This window comes from Camelina sativa, chromosome 4, assembly GCF_000633955.1.
Source record: "Camelina sativa cultivar DH55 chromosome 4, Cs, whole genome shotgun sequence".
In the NCBI taxonomy this organism is placed as follows: Eukaryota; Viridiplantae; Streptophyta; class Magnoliopsida; order Brassicales; family Brassicaceae; genus Camelina; species Camelina sativa.
This window is the reverse complement of record NC_025688.1, coordinates 16024192-16042055: the sequence shown is the minus strand read 5'-3', so window position 1 is coordinate 16042055 and position 17864 is coordinate 16024192. Positions and strand designations below refer to the sequence as shown.

Here is a 17864-nt window from a genome sequence, read left to right as displayed (position 1 = left end):
TCGTTTACTATAGTATCTCTAACGATGTTGGTGACGTTAGGACATGAAGTGTCGTAAAAGGTAGGAGTAAGTTGAGCATCGGACAAGGACGCACGAAGCATAAGACATCCCAATGTGATTAAGAGTGTCCAAGTGTACGAAGTTGTAGAAGATGAAGAGAACTTCATTTTTTAAACAAAGAGAAGTAAAGCTATACGATTGAGGAGAAGATGAGTAAAGGTCGGTATCTTAAAAATCCTTTTATAGGAAATGAAGGTCAAATCTGGAGGCTTTCTTTTCTCAAATGAAGGCTTTTCTTGCGAACACAAAATGAAGGCACTTTTTTGTTTTTCTCTTGTCAACAATATGTAATATATCAGGTGTTTATTCTATGATATATGTATAAATGGGTAAAAAACATGAAATAAATCGAAAATAAATTAACTTTACTACTTTTCTTTTTAACCTGATCAATACGTATTTAATTTACTGTCCCAATGTAAAAAGAAAAACTAAAAGTATTAAAGATAACTTTAAGAAGATGAAATAACTCCTCAACGACCTTTGGAAATCTCTTGGTCGTCATACGCTAAAACCTAAACACACAAGAAAAAAAAAAAAAAAAACAACACCTCGTGTCTGCCACGTTCTTCACCTACACTCCTAAACGGTTCCCTCTTCCTTTTCTGAAGTTCCTCCTGATATATATTTAGATGATGCATGAGAATATGAGATTATGAATGTAATATTTTGAAATATGTATATTTGACTAGAAAAATTTAAGCTATCATATATATGAGATATTATCACGATTTGTTAAATTGCATATATACATGTATCAAATAAGTCCACACTCCACTCTAAAATATATGTATTTTGTTCAAGTTACTCTCGTTCCGAAAAGTTTTAGGTCTGTATATCTTCGTTGCGATTAGAACCAATTGCTACAAACACAGAGATGCCACTCTTTTGTAGAGGTTTACATTCCACCGGTCCAAGAACTATTTCATTAGTATAAATGTTGCGTTGTTGAAAATCAGAAAACTGATTCATGTCCGATTCGAGTGTGTACCTATTTGTGGGTACGTGAGTAATATAACCGAGAAGAAAAGTTAATTTTTTTGTGATTTCCGCTTAGGCTCATGGGCCAGTCATGACTACGGAAACTCCATATGTATAGCTAATTAATAATATTTTTGTTTCATAGAATTAAAGAATACAACATCGAATACGAACGATGTCGTTTTCTGCTGACAGGGCTGAGGCAATAATCGTTGTTGAAAATAAAATACAAATTATTAAACGAGATTACGTACATGTATAGCGACTAAAGATCCTCACATGACATCAAAAGATTATCTGTCTAATCCATCTGAAATACGCGATTCAACGCACATGAATTGTCTCCATTTTGGCCAATTCGCTTGTGGAAAAAATCTCTGATTATTTTTGTGAAAATAGGGACACATCAAGGAAAACTCCATGTGATGTAACGTAAAGAGTGACCCACTGATCCAACAACTGGACTTTAGCAGCCGCAGTACCAACCCTAGACGTCGAGTCCCTAGCTAGCATCACCACCCACTACAATTTATTATCACAGGCGTTCTCATAAAATTTTAGTAGTTTTTCAAAAATAGCAGAAAAACGTTAAACGTGAACGAAATAATGGAATTTCGATCTTTGACGTTTATTTTTTTTTTCGGGCAAAGAACTTCTATCTTTGAACTTATAAGTACACATTCTTTTTTAGTTATATATAAAAGGAATCAAACGTAAATAAAGTGTATTACTAAAGAAATTGTACAAAAGATAGATTAAAATGATGATCTTCTCATCTAGCTTAGGAGTTAAATCGCACCAACTCTATGTGATCATGTGAAGACCAAAGGCAGCCAATTATTTTCATTGGTACAACTTAAAACCCGAAAAGGTAGCTAGAAACCACTTGTTTTGTACATTGGGAAAGAAAAGGAAAAAGGGGGAAAAACAAAGACGAAGAAGACTTGATTATTTTACACACAACATTATTAGACAGAGAAAAGTCATGAAAAACACACCAATATTTATAGTATCAAATTTAAGAATAGTTCAAGTACGAAATGTTCTAGAAACCCAAAAAAATATACAGACAACGTTTGTGTTCATAAATTCCACTTACATATTGATTTTCACGGTGGTCAAATATGACTACCCAATAAATTCAAACAATGAAAATCAAACCAAGCTTATTATTGAAAGAAACGTTTCTACAATACATAGTTGAGGTTTTGAAACACACAAAACACAAAGTGATAAATTAATGCGACAGAAGAATTAAAGCCGCTTATTTCCACACAACATGAAACCAGGAAACTACAAACAAAACAAAACAACTTGCACAGTCGTATAGTTCTGATTCAAATAGATAATTTGTTAAGGAATAAAGAAACCACGTGATGTTTCATCAACTCAGGATATGTGAAAATGTCAGTGTCTTTGTAGAAAACCTCGACGACCCTCGACAGGTTTAGAAATCGCATGACGACAGGGTAAGGAAAAGAGTGATCTCTCTTCATCATTTCTTGATTAAAATCCTTCCATGAATCCAATGCCATGATTTTGACCTCTTCTTCGGCTTTCTCCCATGAAATACCATATTGCTTCATGTAACAATCAATAGAAGTTCCCACGTGCTCTCTTATGCTCAAACTGTATGAGATAGATCACCAGATTAAATATTATATTTTACACCAACCTTGTGAGACAATGGATTCTTGAGGTGCCATTTCCAACAAATGTTTCATGTCGGGCGCAGCCCAATTATTTTGGGCTAGCTAGTCATACCAAGATTCAATCAAATTGAATCACTAGGGTCTAGAAAATCAACCAGAAACGTTTTTTTATGATATGTGTTTGGGATTAGGACCATATCATAGTTATGATATGTGTTTCACATTTTTTATGCCAAAACAGGAAAGATTCTTACACTTATGATATAGTATACTTAATTTATTTATTTGATTTTCTTTTTAACACTATATTCAGTACATATATTTGAGAGGTTATTTATATCTTCGGGATTTTGGATCAGGTAGGTCAAAGTGGACTAGTTTTATTGACATTAACAAAAAAAGGTGAGTTAATATTTATACTTCGCAACTAGCAATGTCACCACAGAGACGGCCTATTAGTGCAGAATTCACAAGAAGAGGTGGGAAAGTGCTTAACCACTCAAACACATCAAGTGTGCCTTCATCCACCATTCCTAGAAAGGATCCTGATAACAGAGCTAAGTAGCTCGACGAATAAACTCCGTTCTCTTTGTACTCCTTGAATGTTGCCACATAGTCTTGGCTCAACCATTTTGCCTCTTGAAGATAGGCTTTAGCCGTTACAATCATCTGAACGAAGACTTAATAATTTGTTATATGCTTTTGAACTTTGATGTACTTGTATATATAAGTATCTAGTTATACCGATTGTTTGGCGAAAAAGCCGCATCCCGACCTTCCTTCCCTTTCCATCTCATCCTCAAGTTTTCCATAAAAATCTAACACAACTTGATGTAGATACTTCATGTTCTCTGGGAGCCCTTCCATGCCGCTAGGATTCCACGTTATCAGTGCATTTGTAAATGGTTCGAGTTCCTCAATGGTGCCATAGGCATCATATGTATCATCAACTAGCGTCAATAAGATAACAACAATGGCCAAATAAATCCTTGCTTGAGAATAGCGGGGCTCTAAGTATGCTCCAACAGCCCACGAGTAGCTTTCGACCGTCCGGTTCCTTGCATATGGTAGTTTCAAGTCGAGCTCTAGATTTTTGTACCACCTTAAAAAAAAAAAAGATTCAACCATCATTAAGGTTTCTCACCATGAAAGAATTTTAAAAATACATAATATATCTTGGTAGCTCAAATTGTACCTGAAGACTTGGCCAAGCTCTTCACGATGCATCATTTGCAGAAGATTGAAATCTATCTTAGCAAATTCTAGCAAGGTTTGATTGTGCAGATCTTCTTTTTCGTAGTATGAGATAAATTGGCGTGTCTCTATCCTTGAGATACCCCTAGGGTATGTATGTTTCAGGGCATTTTTAATGCGGATGGACATGTGTGGACTAGATTGATAAGTCAGTCCTTCCAAATGCGACCTAGAGAAGGCAAGAGCTTCATCGAGAATGTCTTCACCATGTGTGCTCCAGTGTGCTGCTTCATAAAGGCATAAAAGACCTATTGCATCCTCAGCTAGGTGCTCCTTGAACTTTCCATCCTTATTCTTGAACTTGTTAAACACATCTTATACATATAAATTTTAGTTAATAATGAAGTTTAACAATAATTTGGTCGATTCACAAATCATTATGCATATAAAGTAGTAAAGTATATTTAACTTGTTCTTTCACACTATTAATTAATATGATCTAAAGAGGTGAAAAAATTAAAGAAGAAAAACAATAATCGGCTATAATTATGCATATTTTTTATATTAGTCATTTTCTGTAATTAAGCAAAAATACCATTGGCTGGATCAATAAGTATGATCAAGTCGAGGTCATGATTTAATTATAGATACTGATCAGATTTTGGTTTATAACTATTAATATATTAATGTACTTTTAAGATATATATATATATATATTTATCAGTAGCAATATTTCTCTTACATGACTTTTTTTTTTGTCAATCATTGGGCCACAAATGGCCGATCCATTAGCCAAATTCCTACATAACTTTTTCTTAATAATATTAATTAAAAAAATTTAATGTTTTCATTGTAAAAGATAAAATAAGATATGCTACTTTTAATAACTCATATCCCTTCATATAATGGAGTGATCAGTAGTTCTATATTGTTGACAAAAATAAAAATAGTTCTATAAATATATTCATTCTGAATTTTCGACTTACCGGCAGCTACTTTATATCCAAACTGTCTAAGAACTTGGAAGACAAGAGATACGGTGTATAAATCCAACTCATTGTCTCTTATCATCATCTGCAAAAAACCATGGCAACTAAACATCGTCTCTAACTGCGAAAATAGTTCTCCTTCGAAGTGGTAGGAGACACCAAGGCGACAAAGAGCATCAATGAATTTGATGTTCTCTATCGGCTCTTCTTTCGAAGCCATCAACAATTCTCTTACGGTTTCCTTTAGTGAACTCAGCTTCTCTTCGTTTCTCTCCCTATCCTATATATATCATATACATCATCAATGGCACAAGAGAAGACATATATAATTTAGAGTATATTCATTAGAGTATATATTATTTAATCAAATGTGACTTCAAATATTGGGTACGTACCGGGTCCAAAAGAGAAAAAGTGACCAAGTGATCTTCCCATATATTCACCGGAAAATCGGCTAATGGCCGATCAGTTTCTTCAGTATTTATCAGCGGCTCTTGCATGCTTAACTCTTCTTTTTTTTTTTTATTTTTTTTTTCTAATTTCAAAGTGTACTTATAATTTACTCTTCAAGGTTTCTTATAAATACATATTGCGGGAGTAGGAGATCATTGGATTAGCTTCTCATCTTTTTAGGTCTCTTTTTTTCAGCGATCTGACCTTTATCTTTATTTTGTTTCTTTAATGGTGTATTATTTTGGACGTGTAATAATTAGTTATTGATTGAGACGCTTAAGCCTATAATGAATTAAGTTGAATTGAAAATTTGAAACGGGCGCCACTAAATGTTTAAAGCAACGAGAAATTGTGATATCATGGGTTCGCTAATATCTCCATTGGAAATTTTATAATAGACGAGTGCCATAGTGGTGGATCTTAAAAAACTATTTAAATGGGGCACATTTGCTTTATTATTAATAATATTAAATTTACATAATAAAAATATCAAACAAATGGCAACAGGTCAAAATAAAAAAAATGTCACCTTTAGTATATTTATTTTATTTGGTTTCTAAATATATTTAACTGCATATTATTATTTATACATATTTTAAATGAAAGTTGTGGGTGCAGCTCTACTCCCACTGTTAATTCAGATTATCGGTGCTTCTTAAATGAATTTTGAAAAGTTAGTGACTCTTTTTCAGGTGCTTGATGGTTTTGTATGCTGTTTCAAGAACCGATATCAGTCATGAAAGACACTAATTTCCATCGTAGTCTTTTTCTCTTTGTATTTTAAAGTAGAATGTTCATTTGTACTATTCAGTGTATGATGTACATATGGTTTTTTTTACATATTGATTAGATTTGGTGAAGATGATGTCTTCTAATTTTAACTGGCCGATATTTTTGTCATACCTCCACAATATCAAGATTGATGGGAAATATTTTTTTTTTTATCTTTTGTTTTATAAATATAAATATAAATACGGATTTTTGGGACATCAAGAATATATATCTCCACATAATATTTTGTCTATAAACAATTTCTCTTTCAATTTATTCATATGAATTAGTCTTTTCTTTAAAAAATGAAAATTATATGCAAAAATGAGAAAAAACAAAAAAACAAAAAAAACAAAAGAAACCAAAAAAATTAAAGAATTGTAGCGAACACTTTACCCAATATGGTATTCGATTAGCTTAATCACTCTGTGACAAATGTATATCCGCCGGCCCCTCAACAGATTGTCTTCGGTTACTAGAAGAGGAAAATCAATTATTTATATATTGTATGTGCAATTCAATTGTTCATCAAACCAATCCATTAAAACTAGGCTATAATGGCAGCGACAAATAATAATTTCTTTCATATTGGCCGGCTGAATATATATATTACTATATCACTATCAACAGTATTTTAATTAATTCGTAGTATTTTAAAATGTCATTTTGGGAAACATTATTATGGTGTCCTAGATAAGGTCACGTCACAGCAGTGATGTGACTTTTTATTTATTTTTTTTAACAATAGATTAGTTCAAACAATTCAACTAGAAGAAATATTGTTCAAACATACATAATATTGTGTGGAGATGTACGCAAATGACGTGCCAAACGATCCATTTTTACATTTGCATTTGCAGTGATGAGACTGCTGACAATCTTTTTTTTTTGAACAAAAGACTGCTGACCATTGTAACTTTCAAATAGAGTGATGTTAAAACACAACTAAAAATGGTCAACCCATTACCATATATTTATATCAAAGACAATACTAACACACACTTTAAAAATTTTAAAATAGCATTAATTAACGCAAATATAATATTTTAATTTATTTTTATTATTTTTGTTGTTGTGTGGATTGACAATTTTATTGTAACATTCCGAATCCAAGTTAAGGAGAGTGTCGGTCGACACCACTAAATTGGTGGTTGTTCGGTTTGTTTCAAAATCGATTGCTTTAGCTTGGTTTGGTTTGGAAACCATAAGTCTTTTTTTAAAAGGCACGAGTAGTCTATTTTCTGGAGGGATGTGTATTTGTCGCTTCTAAGAGAGAAAGAGAAAAAGAGATGGAGATTATGAGTTTGATCCTAAGAGCAAAGGGAGCCTTGACCCTTGAGGAGGATTAGGAGAAGGAGAAGGGAGATCCATCATCTATATGTGTGTGGGGAAGGATGTGATTACTTGGTGATGGATTACGAGAGTCAAGGAGGCTTTCTTATGACTGTTATCAGGTAAGTCGTGTGGTTGATGTTTAATCGATTAGGAAATAGATGACTGTGAAAGATTAGAGTTTTGCAACGAGAAGGAGTTTGAAGGGAGGCTCGGATCATAATTTCTGGGTTGATGTCGTTCGTCGGTCGACACCAACACTTGCAGATGGACTGCGCGGACTGGTTTGAGATGGCTACTTTGGAACAATGTTTCGATGATGAAACAAAGTCCGATTTGGCTGAAATTTGGTGGGGAGCTTCGTGGTACTATAAGATCCATATCCAACAGTGTATTTGTGGAATGAACAGTTGGTTGTGATTTAATTAAGTGTTTTTATTGTGGTATGGCATAGACGATTTTGTGGTAAGGTTAGGGTGTAGAGCAATACCAAGGTGGTTTTGGTCAACACCAGCATGTTGTTGTGTGTTTGGGTCCTAGAAGGACAGCCGGAGTTAGGTTTGGATGAGGGAAGATCGACGCAAGGGATGCCATGGGCGTTGGTGTCAACCGACACTAGGAGAGTGTCGATCGACACTATGTGTGTTGGTTCGCAAGTAGTGTGATGAATGATGTTCGACACCAGGTGGAGGTGTCGTTCCACACTAGATGAGTTAATAGTGAATTGAAGTATTTGTGGGGAAGTGTTGTAAGTGGCTCGAAGTAATCAAATATTTTGATTCCAGTCCACCTCTCTTTTTACTCGGTCGCTAGGGATAGTTGGTTGTGCGACACAGTAACTAGATGTTGTGGGGTTTGGTGTACTTGTGGGAGTTCTTGTAAGAAGCGATTTCTATGCCGGTTGTCTTGTCGGAATTATGGGGTTCCGGAGAGATCGTGTGGATCCTGTGTGAAGATTGGGAATCCGGGTTCAATCATTTCATTTATATTTAGGATATAGTTTTTAGAGAACATGATAGTTTTTAGAGAACATGACTTAATGTTTAGAGTTTACGGTTTAAAATTTGAAAGTTTATTTTGGAACATAATGCTATTTTTGAAATATTAGGAATTTGCTAAATTTGGAAGCAAAACTTAGATTTTTGTTAGATGTGTGAATCTTTAAATGATTCAACTTGAAACTTTATTAAACTTGAAACTTGAATAAAGTAAAATTCAACTTTATATTCAACTTGAAACTTGAAACTTTAAATGATTTAAATAAAATTTACAAATCATATGTTATTCAGTCATGAGTTTTAAAAATTCTATTAAAATCCACTGTTATTGAAACGATGATTTAAAAATCTATTTTAAAATCCAATGTTCTTGAATTGATGATTTAAAAACTATTTTAAAATTCACTGTTATTCAAAATACAGAAATCCAAATCTCGATGTATTATATGGGATTTGAAATTTTTTACCAATAAATCATATAAACTTCCCTAAAATCATCACAATCATTTAAAATCTTATGAAAACTAAAATCACTTAGAATATAGAGATTTAGAGGGGTGTATTGAAACCATGATTTTGGAAGATTTTGTGAGATTTAGAAAATTTGGAAATTTGATAGATTTTATAGAAGTTGATATGATTTCTTGTAAAAAAAATTTCAAATCCCACCTAAAACCATGAGAATTGAATTTCTGTATTTTTAACTAAACAAATTCTCTCAAATCTTTCAGAATCCCTAAAAGCATTAAAATCCAAATTCACAAACTGTTTTGAATAAAGTAGATTTTAAATTAGATTTTGAAATAATTAGTTCAATAACAACAGATTTTAATAGAATTTTTAAAATTTATAATAAAATAACATAAGATTTGTAAATTTTACACAAATCACTTAAAATGTTAATTAAGTTGAATACACCCTCCTCCTTAGAATATTTACTTATTCACGTTTATCTAGAAATCTCCTATTCTAATCAGGTTAAATATATTTATATATATTGTATCAAATCCTTGAGATTAATAACACATAATAAAGAGTTTTCGCCAAATCTTTCGAGTATCTACTTTGATATCAGAGTCTGAATATACCTGACCCATTAATCCGAATCGGAAAGAGACCAGATCACCTCCTAGTTGATGACCTAAAGGAGATTCAATTTATCGAGATAGCTAAAAAAACATTATCTCAAGAGTGCTTGATGGATTTTGTCAACGATACCAAAATGACCCGCAAATGAGACAGATGATTGGTTATACTCACGGTTGTTTCTTTTTTTTTCTAGTTTCTAATTATCAATACTAATAAACTTGAAATTTTCAGACCAAACCTCAAAACATACTATAATTGACCGATGTCCCATAGCTTTATAAAATAAAAGCCCATTGATGCATATCCCAACACATTGAGGAATGAGGATCATGAGAAATGGAACATTCAACTATTCTCCGTAATAATCTTCCTCCATTTTCTAATTTCAGAACTTGATGCTTCCGAGCATCTGCTGATACACACAACACTTTATGTTGTATTTCAATCGATCATACCCAAAATGTTTTCTTCATTTCGGTGCTCTCATTGCTCGTCGTAAAGGGTAAGGTTATGTACTTTCCTGTGCTAGGGTTACATATCATCAGATTTGTATCCCTGTTACATAGCAATCCACAGACAGGAGGACAAACCTCAAAAAACTCAAAGAAGCATGGGAAACACATGTGACGATCGACAATTAAAGATGTAGACGAGTTCTCGTCTAGATTTAAAGGATGAGTTGATGTGAAGAAGAGCCTCCTACCGTCAACATGTAAGGTAAACAGATGACGTGGACGAGCCGAAGAGTTGGTGAGGTAGATTTATGGAAGGCTGAGGACTGAAGCCCATTAATTGCTTCGACACGCAACGGAATCTGGCCATGGATTTGGCAGGCACTCTCGAGAGAATCTGAAAGACAAGATCATTTGGTATCTCCGTCAAGGAAGATTATGAGAAGGTTAACCCCATTGAGAAACACGGTACCGGTTTAGGCTCTAGTACGTACTCTTCCATTAGTTGTATATACAGGCCAGACATTGAAATAATGTCTAATAGGATTTTAAGATGTGTAAGTAAGTGTTTGAAGGTACTATTAATAAATTAAAGTTAAATATGTGTACATAGTATGGATGATAAATCTTGTCATATCAACTCTAAAGATGAAAAACAAAATACTCCTGTCATATCCAAAAACTTTGGATTAAGTACTCATGTGACGAACGAAAACAAAGTACATTTATTAATTAAAAGTATGGATTTCAATAAACCTAATATGTATAAGATTTTAATGCATGTGTGTCAACTGTCAAGATAGTATTAAATATTGTCAAGTAAATAACTAAATTATGTAAAGAAAAAAGGATTTTCGTAAATATAATGGAATATAAGACAGTTTGGTCTTATCTAATCGAATTTTACAAATTAGAATTTTCTAAAGAGAGGGTGGAAAAGGGTCAAAACGGGTAAGGAGAATGTTTGTTCACACCAGACCAAACGAGATGGCTCAACAAAGTATTGTGTGTGTTTGTTTAGAGAGATTTTAAGGGTTGCGAAGAGAATTACATGTCTTTCGTATAGATGTTCATCGTATGTGTTACATGTAGTTAAAATTGATCGATTGTCATCATTTGTAAATTAATAAAAAAAATGTTATGATGATATAACAAGAAAAGTCAAAAGGAGTGACTGTCTTAACCATACCAAACTAAACATAAAATAATTAATCATCCAATACCCCTGCAATCAATGTCGACAAAAACCCAAAAAAAAAAACAACAACAAAATAAAACAAAATAAAACTGAACAATATAATCGACAACTCCATGAAGAGATAAGGACGGTATTTGTGAAGTCTTATGAAGTTCTTAATCAGTTACATAGGGTTCAGATTCTCTATATGGTCTATAAAGGTGGAAATCCCTGAACCCTTACGAGATCCAAACCCTTGGATTGTAAATTTTGTGACTGTATTCCTCTCCACATTGTAGATGAAAACGTAGAAAGGATCGGAAGGACTATATGAAGACAACACAATTTCACCATTAAGAGTCATCCCGTCAACACGAAATATGGCCTCTGTCGCAACTAAATTCTTCCAAATAGGCGGGAATATGTAGATATGCCTCGACCATCTCCCTTCATCGGCATCATCTAAAACCCACAACTCAATACTCTCAGTTGTACCAAAAACTAGCATCGGATCAAGCGCACCTAATTTACCCTTGTAATTGATCAGATGCATATGCCATAGTTCCTTCGTAGGTGGTGGACTAATAAACTCGAACTTCTCAGAGCTCAAGACAAAGCAAACTATCATGAAATTTTGAAACCTACTTCTCCTAAGAGCTTCATAATACAAAACTCCACTTATGCAAATCCCAAAACGCCCTATAGGATTATGAGGTCGGGAACATGTAATCTTTCTCCATGACAGTATACCTGTACCTAATGTTAGAACCTTAGCTTTCTGAATAGAGGGGTTTCTACATACGTGCACGCACAATACCTTGTATTGTTTTGCGACTGGATCAAACCCAAAAAGGGTTCTCATTTCAGCCTTCATCCATGTTGGATTGGGTAAGGTTTTGTACTCTCCTATGCTAGGGTTACATACCATGAAACCCCTATCTCTATTACATATCAGCCCGCGGACAGGTGGACAAATGCCAAAGGAACAGTCTTTGGTGGGGAAACACATGTGATATTCGGCTGTTAAAAGAGACGAGTTCTGGTCTGGATTTTGAGGCTGGGGTGCCGAGAAGAAGACCCACTTATCGTTGAGATGGAAGGTGAACAAGAGATGAGGACTAGTCGAGGAGTTGGTTAGGCGACGTCTGAGAACTGAAGCCCATTGCTTCGACACGCAACGGCACCTCGCTAAGTCTTCCACTGACAATCTAGAGACTATCTCAAGCAAGAGATCATTTGGGATAGGCGAGAAAAAAGATGGTGTTTTACTTCGTCGGGATATGGTTAAACCCATTGAGATTCAGACACTCCACACCGACTCTCTAAGCCTCTAACTCTTGAGGAGATAAATTGTTTAAAAAAAGAAAAAAAAATAGTAGGCAAGAAACTGAAATAATGTGGAAAGATATCCAAGATAAAAAAGGAATAAGATTTTTTTTTAATGATTTAAGGAAGAATTTAGGTTCAGAGTAATTGGTATATTGACTAACATAAATGATCATATAAGTTAATTACTAAATCAAAATAAAATTATAGTGACAATTATTGTAAATTAAATTAATCCAACTAATATTTGTTTAAAACAATCAATTCATTAAGAATATACTATATTGATTACTTGATGGAAATAAAAATTCATGGCTTAGATTTAATTTAATATTTGGGTATCCTTCCTCTTTGCATTTTTTTATCTTTTTTTTTTTTTTGTCAACCATTGGGCCACAACAAGCCGATCCATTAGNTGAGGACTAGTCGAGGAGTTGGTTAGGCGACGTCTGAGAACTGAAGCCCATTGCTTCGACACGCAACGGCACCTCGCTAAGTCTTCCACTGACAATCTAGAGACTATCTCAAGCAAGAGATCATTTGGGATAGGCGAGAAAAAAGATGGTGTTTTACTTCGTCGGGATATGGTTAAACCCATTGAGATTCAGACACTCCACACCGACTCTCTAAGCCTCTAACTCTTGAGGAGATAAATTGTTTAAAAAAAGAAAAAAAAATAGTAGGCAAGAAACTGAAATAATGTGGAAAGATATCCAAGATAAAAAAGGAATAAGATTTTTTTTTAATGATTTAAGGAAGAATTTAGGTTCAGAGTAATTGGTATATTGACTAACATAAATGATCATATAAGTTAATTACTAAATCAAAATAAAATTATAGTGACAATTATTGTAAATTAAATTAATCCAACTAATATTTGTTTAAAACAATCAATTCATTAAGAATATACTATATTGATTACTTGATGGAAATAAAAATTCATGGCTTAGATTTAATTTAATATTTGGGTATCCTTCCTCTTTGCATTTTTTTATCTTTTTTTTTTTTTTTTCAACCATTGGGCCACAACAAGCCGATCCATTAGCCTAATCCCTACATTCGTAAGGAGCAGGATTCGATCCCTGGTGTGATGGTACTTTGTGCATTTTTTATCTTTATATATATACTTATTTAAGCAATGTTGTTAAAGTTTAACCCTACTATAATGTGACATATTACAAAAAATACCATTGCATTTTAATCTATATAATAATAACAAACCGAATAAATGCGAGCAACAGTTGTATTTTTTCAATCTATATAATAATAAGAAACCGAATAAATGCGGGCAACAGTTGTGTTTTTTCAATCGTACCTTTTGGATATTTTCTGAAAAGTCGTGATAGATCATTAAAACAGTTATTTATGAAAAGTTACAACTGTTCACTGTAAAGTTGTGTTGATTGGAACATTCGCATCTTTTGAAATCTATATATATTTGTCTGTTTGAACTGTTTTTATTTTTTTTTGCCATGACACAAAATCAATTAAAATTTCAATCTCAACTGTTTATTCATTTTTCTAAATTATTTTCCGGCATTCATTCTTTTAAAAATCAAGAAATTTCTCTAATTATAGGTTTAACAAAAGATTTTTGGAATGATGAATCTATCTAGAATAAATGCCACCAAAAGTTGTGTTTTTTCAATCGTACTTTTTGGATAATTTTCCAAAAAAATCTGTAGAAATTTTAAATTGTGTGTTTTACACAAAGTTGCAATTGTTCATTGTAACGGTCTTTTTGTAAAGTTGCAACTGTTCATTGTAGAGTTGTGTCTATTCGAATATTCGTATCTTTTGAAATCTATATATTTGTCTTTTTGAACTGTTTTTTTTTGCAATGACACAAAATAATATAAAATTTCAATTTCAACGGTTTTTACAGCTCTCTAAATTATTCTCTAGCATTTATTCTTTTAAAAGTAAGAAATTTCTCCAATTCTTGATTTAACAAAAGATTTTTGGAATGATGAATCTAATTTATAACTTTTAATTAGTTTTATATATAAAATAATTAATGAAAGTACCTATATATAATAGCAATCCGAATAAATGCCACCAAAAGTTGTGTTTTTTCAATCGTACTTTTTGAATATTTTTTCAAAAAATCTGTAGAAAATTTAATTAGTAGTACCTTTTCATAAAAAATATTTTTATTTGTTTTTGTTAATTCAAATGGTTGTATCTGTTCATTGTAGAGTTATGTATTTTCACTATATTTTATTTATATTTTTTCATCACAACTTCTGGTTCTAATAGGTGTGTCTGTTTAAATAGTCATACTTTTTTAACTCTCTTTATATTTGTCTCTTCGTCACTAATTAACAAGTTCGTTGAAACAAATTTTCCATTTTATGTTGAGTCTAGATAATTGAATATATTCGATAATCTGACTAAAATTTTAGAAATGATTATAGCAATAGAGAAATTTTATACAACTTAATATTGAATTTACAGGTGTGTCATTTATCTTAACTTTCCGTTTAAAAAAATATTTTAATATTTATAAATAATCATAACAATCTGAATAAATGAGAACAACAATTGTGACTTTTTGTTGTACTTTTTTGTAAAAAAAATTGGTTTTATTTGTTCTTTTTAAAAATCTCAAACAGTTGTTGAAACGACTCGACCCGTGTTTTTTTTTAAATAAATAATAATCTACAACTATTGGTCTCATACCCACTAGCCACCTAACCACAATCACAACCAACAGCAGAATAACAAATACCAATATCCAATAAATAAATAACCAATCTTAAACCATAACAACAATCCAATAATTAAACATCAGGAAACATGAAACCGGCAACCTAACAATGTTTCTAAAGACTCAACTCTAGCAACCTAGCAACACCAGACAACATACAATTGAGTCCCTAGAACATCCTCCTCTTCATCACCTTGATTCCACGATCACACTTTGCCTTTACCTACACCACAAACACATATTGAGATGCGTAAGTATCTGATAAACACTCAGTGAGGCAATCCTCCCATCTACTGGGCTATACACACAAGCAAAAGTGATTCCAATGTTCCAAACAAACAACAAACAAAACATACAAACTACGAAATCAAACATGTCTCGCTGGAAGGGAGGTGTTGACCGACACCAGCCAAGTGTCGATCGATTCCCAATTTGCTGGTGTCGACCGACACTTGAGTCCAGCATCCCCAGACAGATGGACAGTCAGAGAGAACTCGAATCTTCTCTGAGGTCTCCTGAACAAAATCTGCCCCGTAAATGCTCCTCTTCCCCACCTGAGTCCAGCATAACGGTGTACGACACGACCTCCCATACAAATCCTCATAGGGAGCCAATTATAATACTTGCCTGATAATTGTTGTTGTAAGCAAACTCTACCAAGCTCAAATGATCTGCCCAATGGCCACTCCAATCCAAAACACACATCTTCAGCAAATCCTCCAACGTCTGGATCGTCCTCTCTGACTGTCCATCTGTTTGGGGATGATAAGCTGTACTCATATGCACCTTAGTGCCCATCTCTGCCTGAAATGCCCTCCAGAACACTGAAGTGAACTTGGAATCCCAATCAGACACAATGCTCGCTGGCACCCCATGCAACCTGACTATCTCCTTCACATACTTCTTAGCCAAGACCGCTGCTCCATCAGTCTTCTTAATGTGCCGAATTAGTCAACCGGTCCACAATGACCCAAATAGCATCAAACGTCCTGGACACTGGCAACCCAACCACGATGTTCATAGTAATCATGTCCCACTTCCACTCTAGAATGGGAAGACTCTTCAGCAAACCACCTGGTACCTGATGCTCAGCCTTCACTAGCTGACACACATCGTACCTCGCAACCCAACTAGCCACGTCCTTCTTCATCCCGACCCAGTGATAGTACCTCTTGAGATCTCGGTACATCTTAGTCTCTCCCGGATGAATAGAGAACATGCTAGCATGAGCCTCTCTCAGAATCTCCTGCCTCAACTCCTCATCTTTGGGCACACAGATCCGCCCATGCACCAGAATAGTACCATTAGCCGAAACCTGATACTCTGAATCAACATCCTTTGAGGCATTCACAAGCCCCAAATCCTTCTCCTGTGCCAACTGCACTTGCTCAACTTAGCAAACAACTTCTGCTCCCGCAACTTCTCCATAACTGCCCTCAAATGCACTACATGCTCCTCATGACTCTTAGAATAAACCAGGATATCGTCGATAAAAATGATGACAGATACATCCAGAAACTCCTGAAACACACTATTCATCAATATCATAAACGCTGCTGGTGCATTAATCAACCCGAATGACATCACCACAAACTCATAATGCCTATACCTCGTCCTAAGTGCAGTCTTCCTCACATCTGCCTCATCTATCGGTATCTGATGATAACCTGACGCCAGATCTACCTTGGAAAACCAAGTAGCACCTCTCAACTGATCCAACAACTCATCAATCCTAGGAAGAGGGTACTTGTTCTTCACAGTGACCCAGTTCAACCCCCAGTAATCAATACACAACCGGAAACTCCCATCCTTCTTCTTGACAAACAGCAATGGTGCTCCCCACGGTGATACACTAGGATGGATGAATCCCTTACTCAACAAATCCTCTAGCTGCTTCTTCAGCTCTGCCATCTCTGCTGGAGCCATTCTGNCCAAATCCTTCTCCTGTGCCAACTGCACTTGCTCAACTTAGCAAACAACTTCTGCTCCCGCAACTTCTCCATAACTGCCCTCAAATGCACTACATGCTCCTCATGACTCTTAGAATAAACCAGGATATCGTCGATAAAAATGATGACAGATACATCCAGAAACTCCTGAAACACACTATTCATCAATATCATAAACGCTGCTGGTGCATTAATCAACCCGAATGACATCACCACAAACTCATAATGCCTATACCTCGTCCTAAGTGCAGTCTTCCTCACATCTGCCTCATCTATCGGTATCTGATGATAACCTGACGCCAGATCTACCTTGGAAAACCAAGTAGCACCTCTCAACTGATCCAACAACTCATCAATCCTAGGAAGAGGGTACTTGTTCTTCACAGTGACCCAGTTCAACCCCCAGTAATCAATACACAACCGGAAACTCCCATCCTTCTTCTTGACAAACAGCAATGGTGCTCCCCACGGTGATACACTAGGATGGATGAATCCCTTACTCAACAAATCCTCTAGCTGCTTCTTCAGCTCTGCCATCTCTGCTGGAGCCATTCTGTAAGGAGCCTTGGATAACGGCATCGACCCTGTTTCCGGTTCAATCGTAAAAGGATCAGACCGAGATGGTGGTAACCCCTGCAACGACTAGAACACATCCTCAAACTCCTCTACAACTGGAATACCGCTAACCGTAGACTTCCCCACTGACTCTGGCATAGATATGGTAACCAAAT

The 17864-nt window shown here is 34.6% G+C and overlaps 1 protein-coding gene and 1 pseudogene across 1 annotated transcript; both read right to left on the bottom strand.

Moving 5' to 3' along the window:
- On the bottom strand, positions 2202 to 5444 carry LOC104783938 (annotated as a pseudogene).
- LOC104783937 (putative F-box protein At2g19630) lies at positions 11333 to 12442 on the bottom strand. The gene has a single exon (XM_010509033.1). It carries the CDS (start codon positions 12440 to 12442, stop codon positions 11333 to 11335), a length of 1110 nt encoding a protein of 369 aa, XP_010507335.1.

What these genes read in the sequence shown, in the direction of transcription:
- LOC104783937 (XM_010509033.1), bottom strand. Translation starts at nt 12,442, where the DNA reads ATGGGTTTAACCATATCCCGACGAAGTAAAACACCATCTTTTTTCTCG.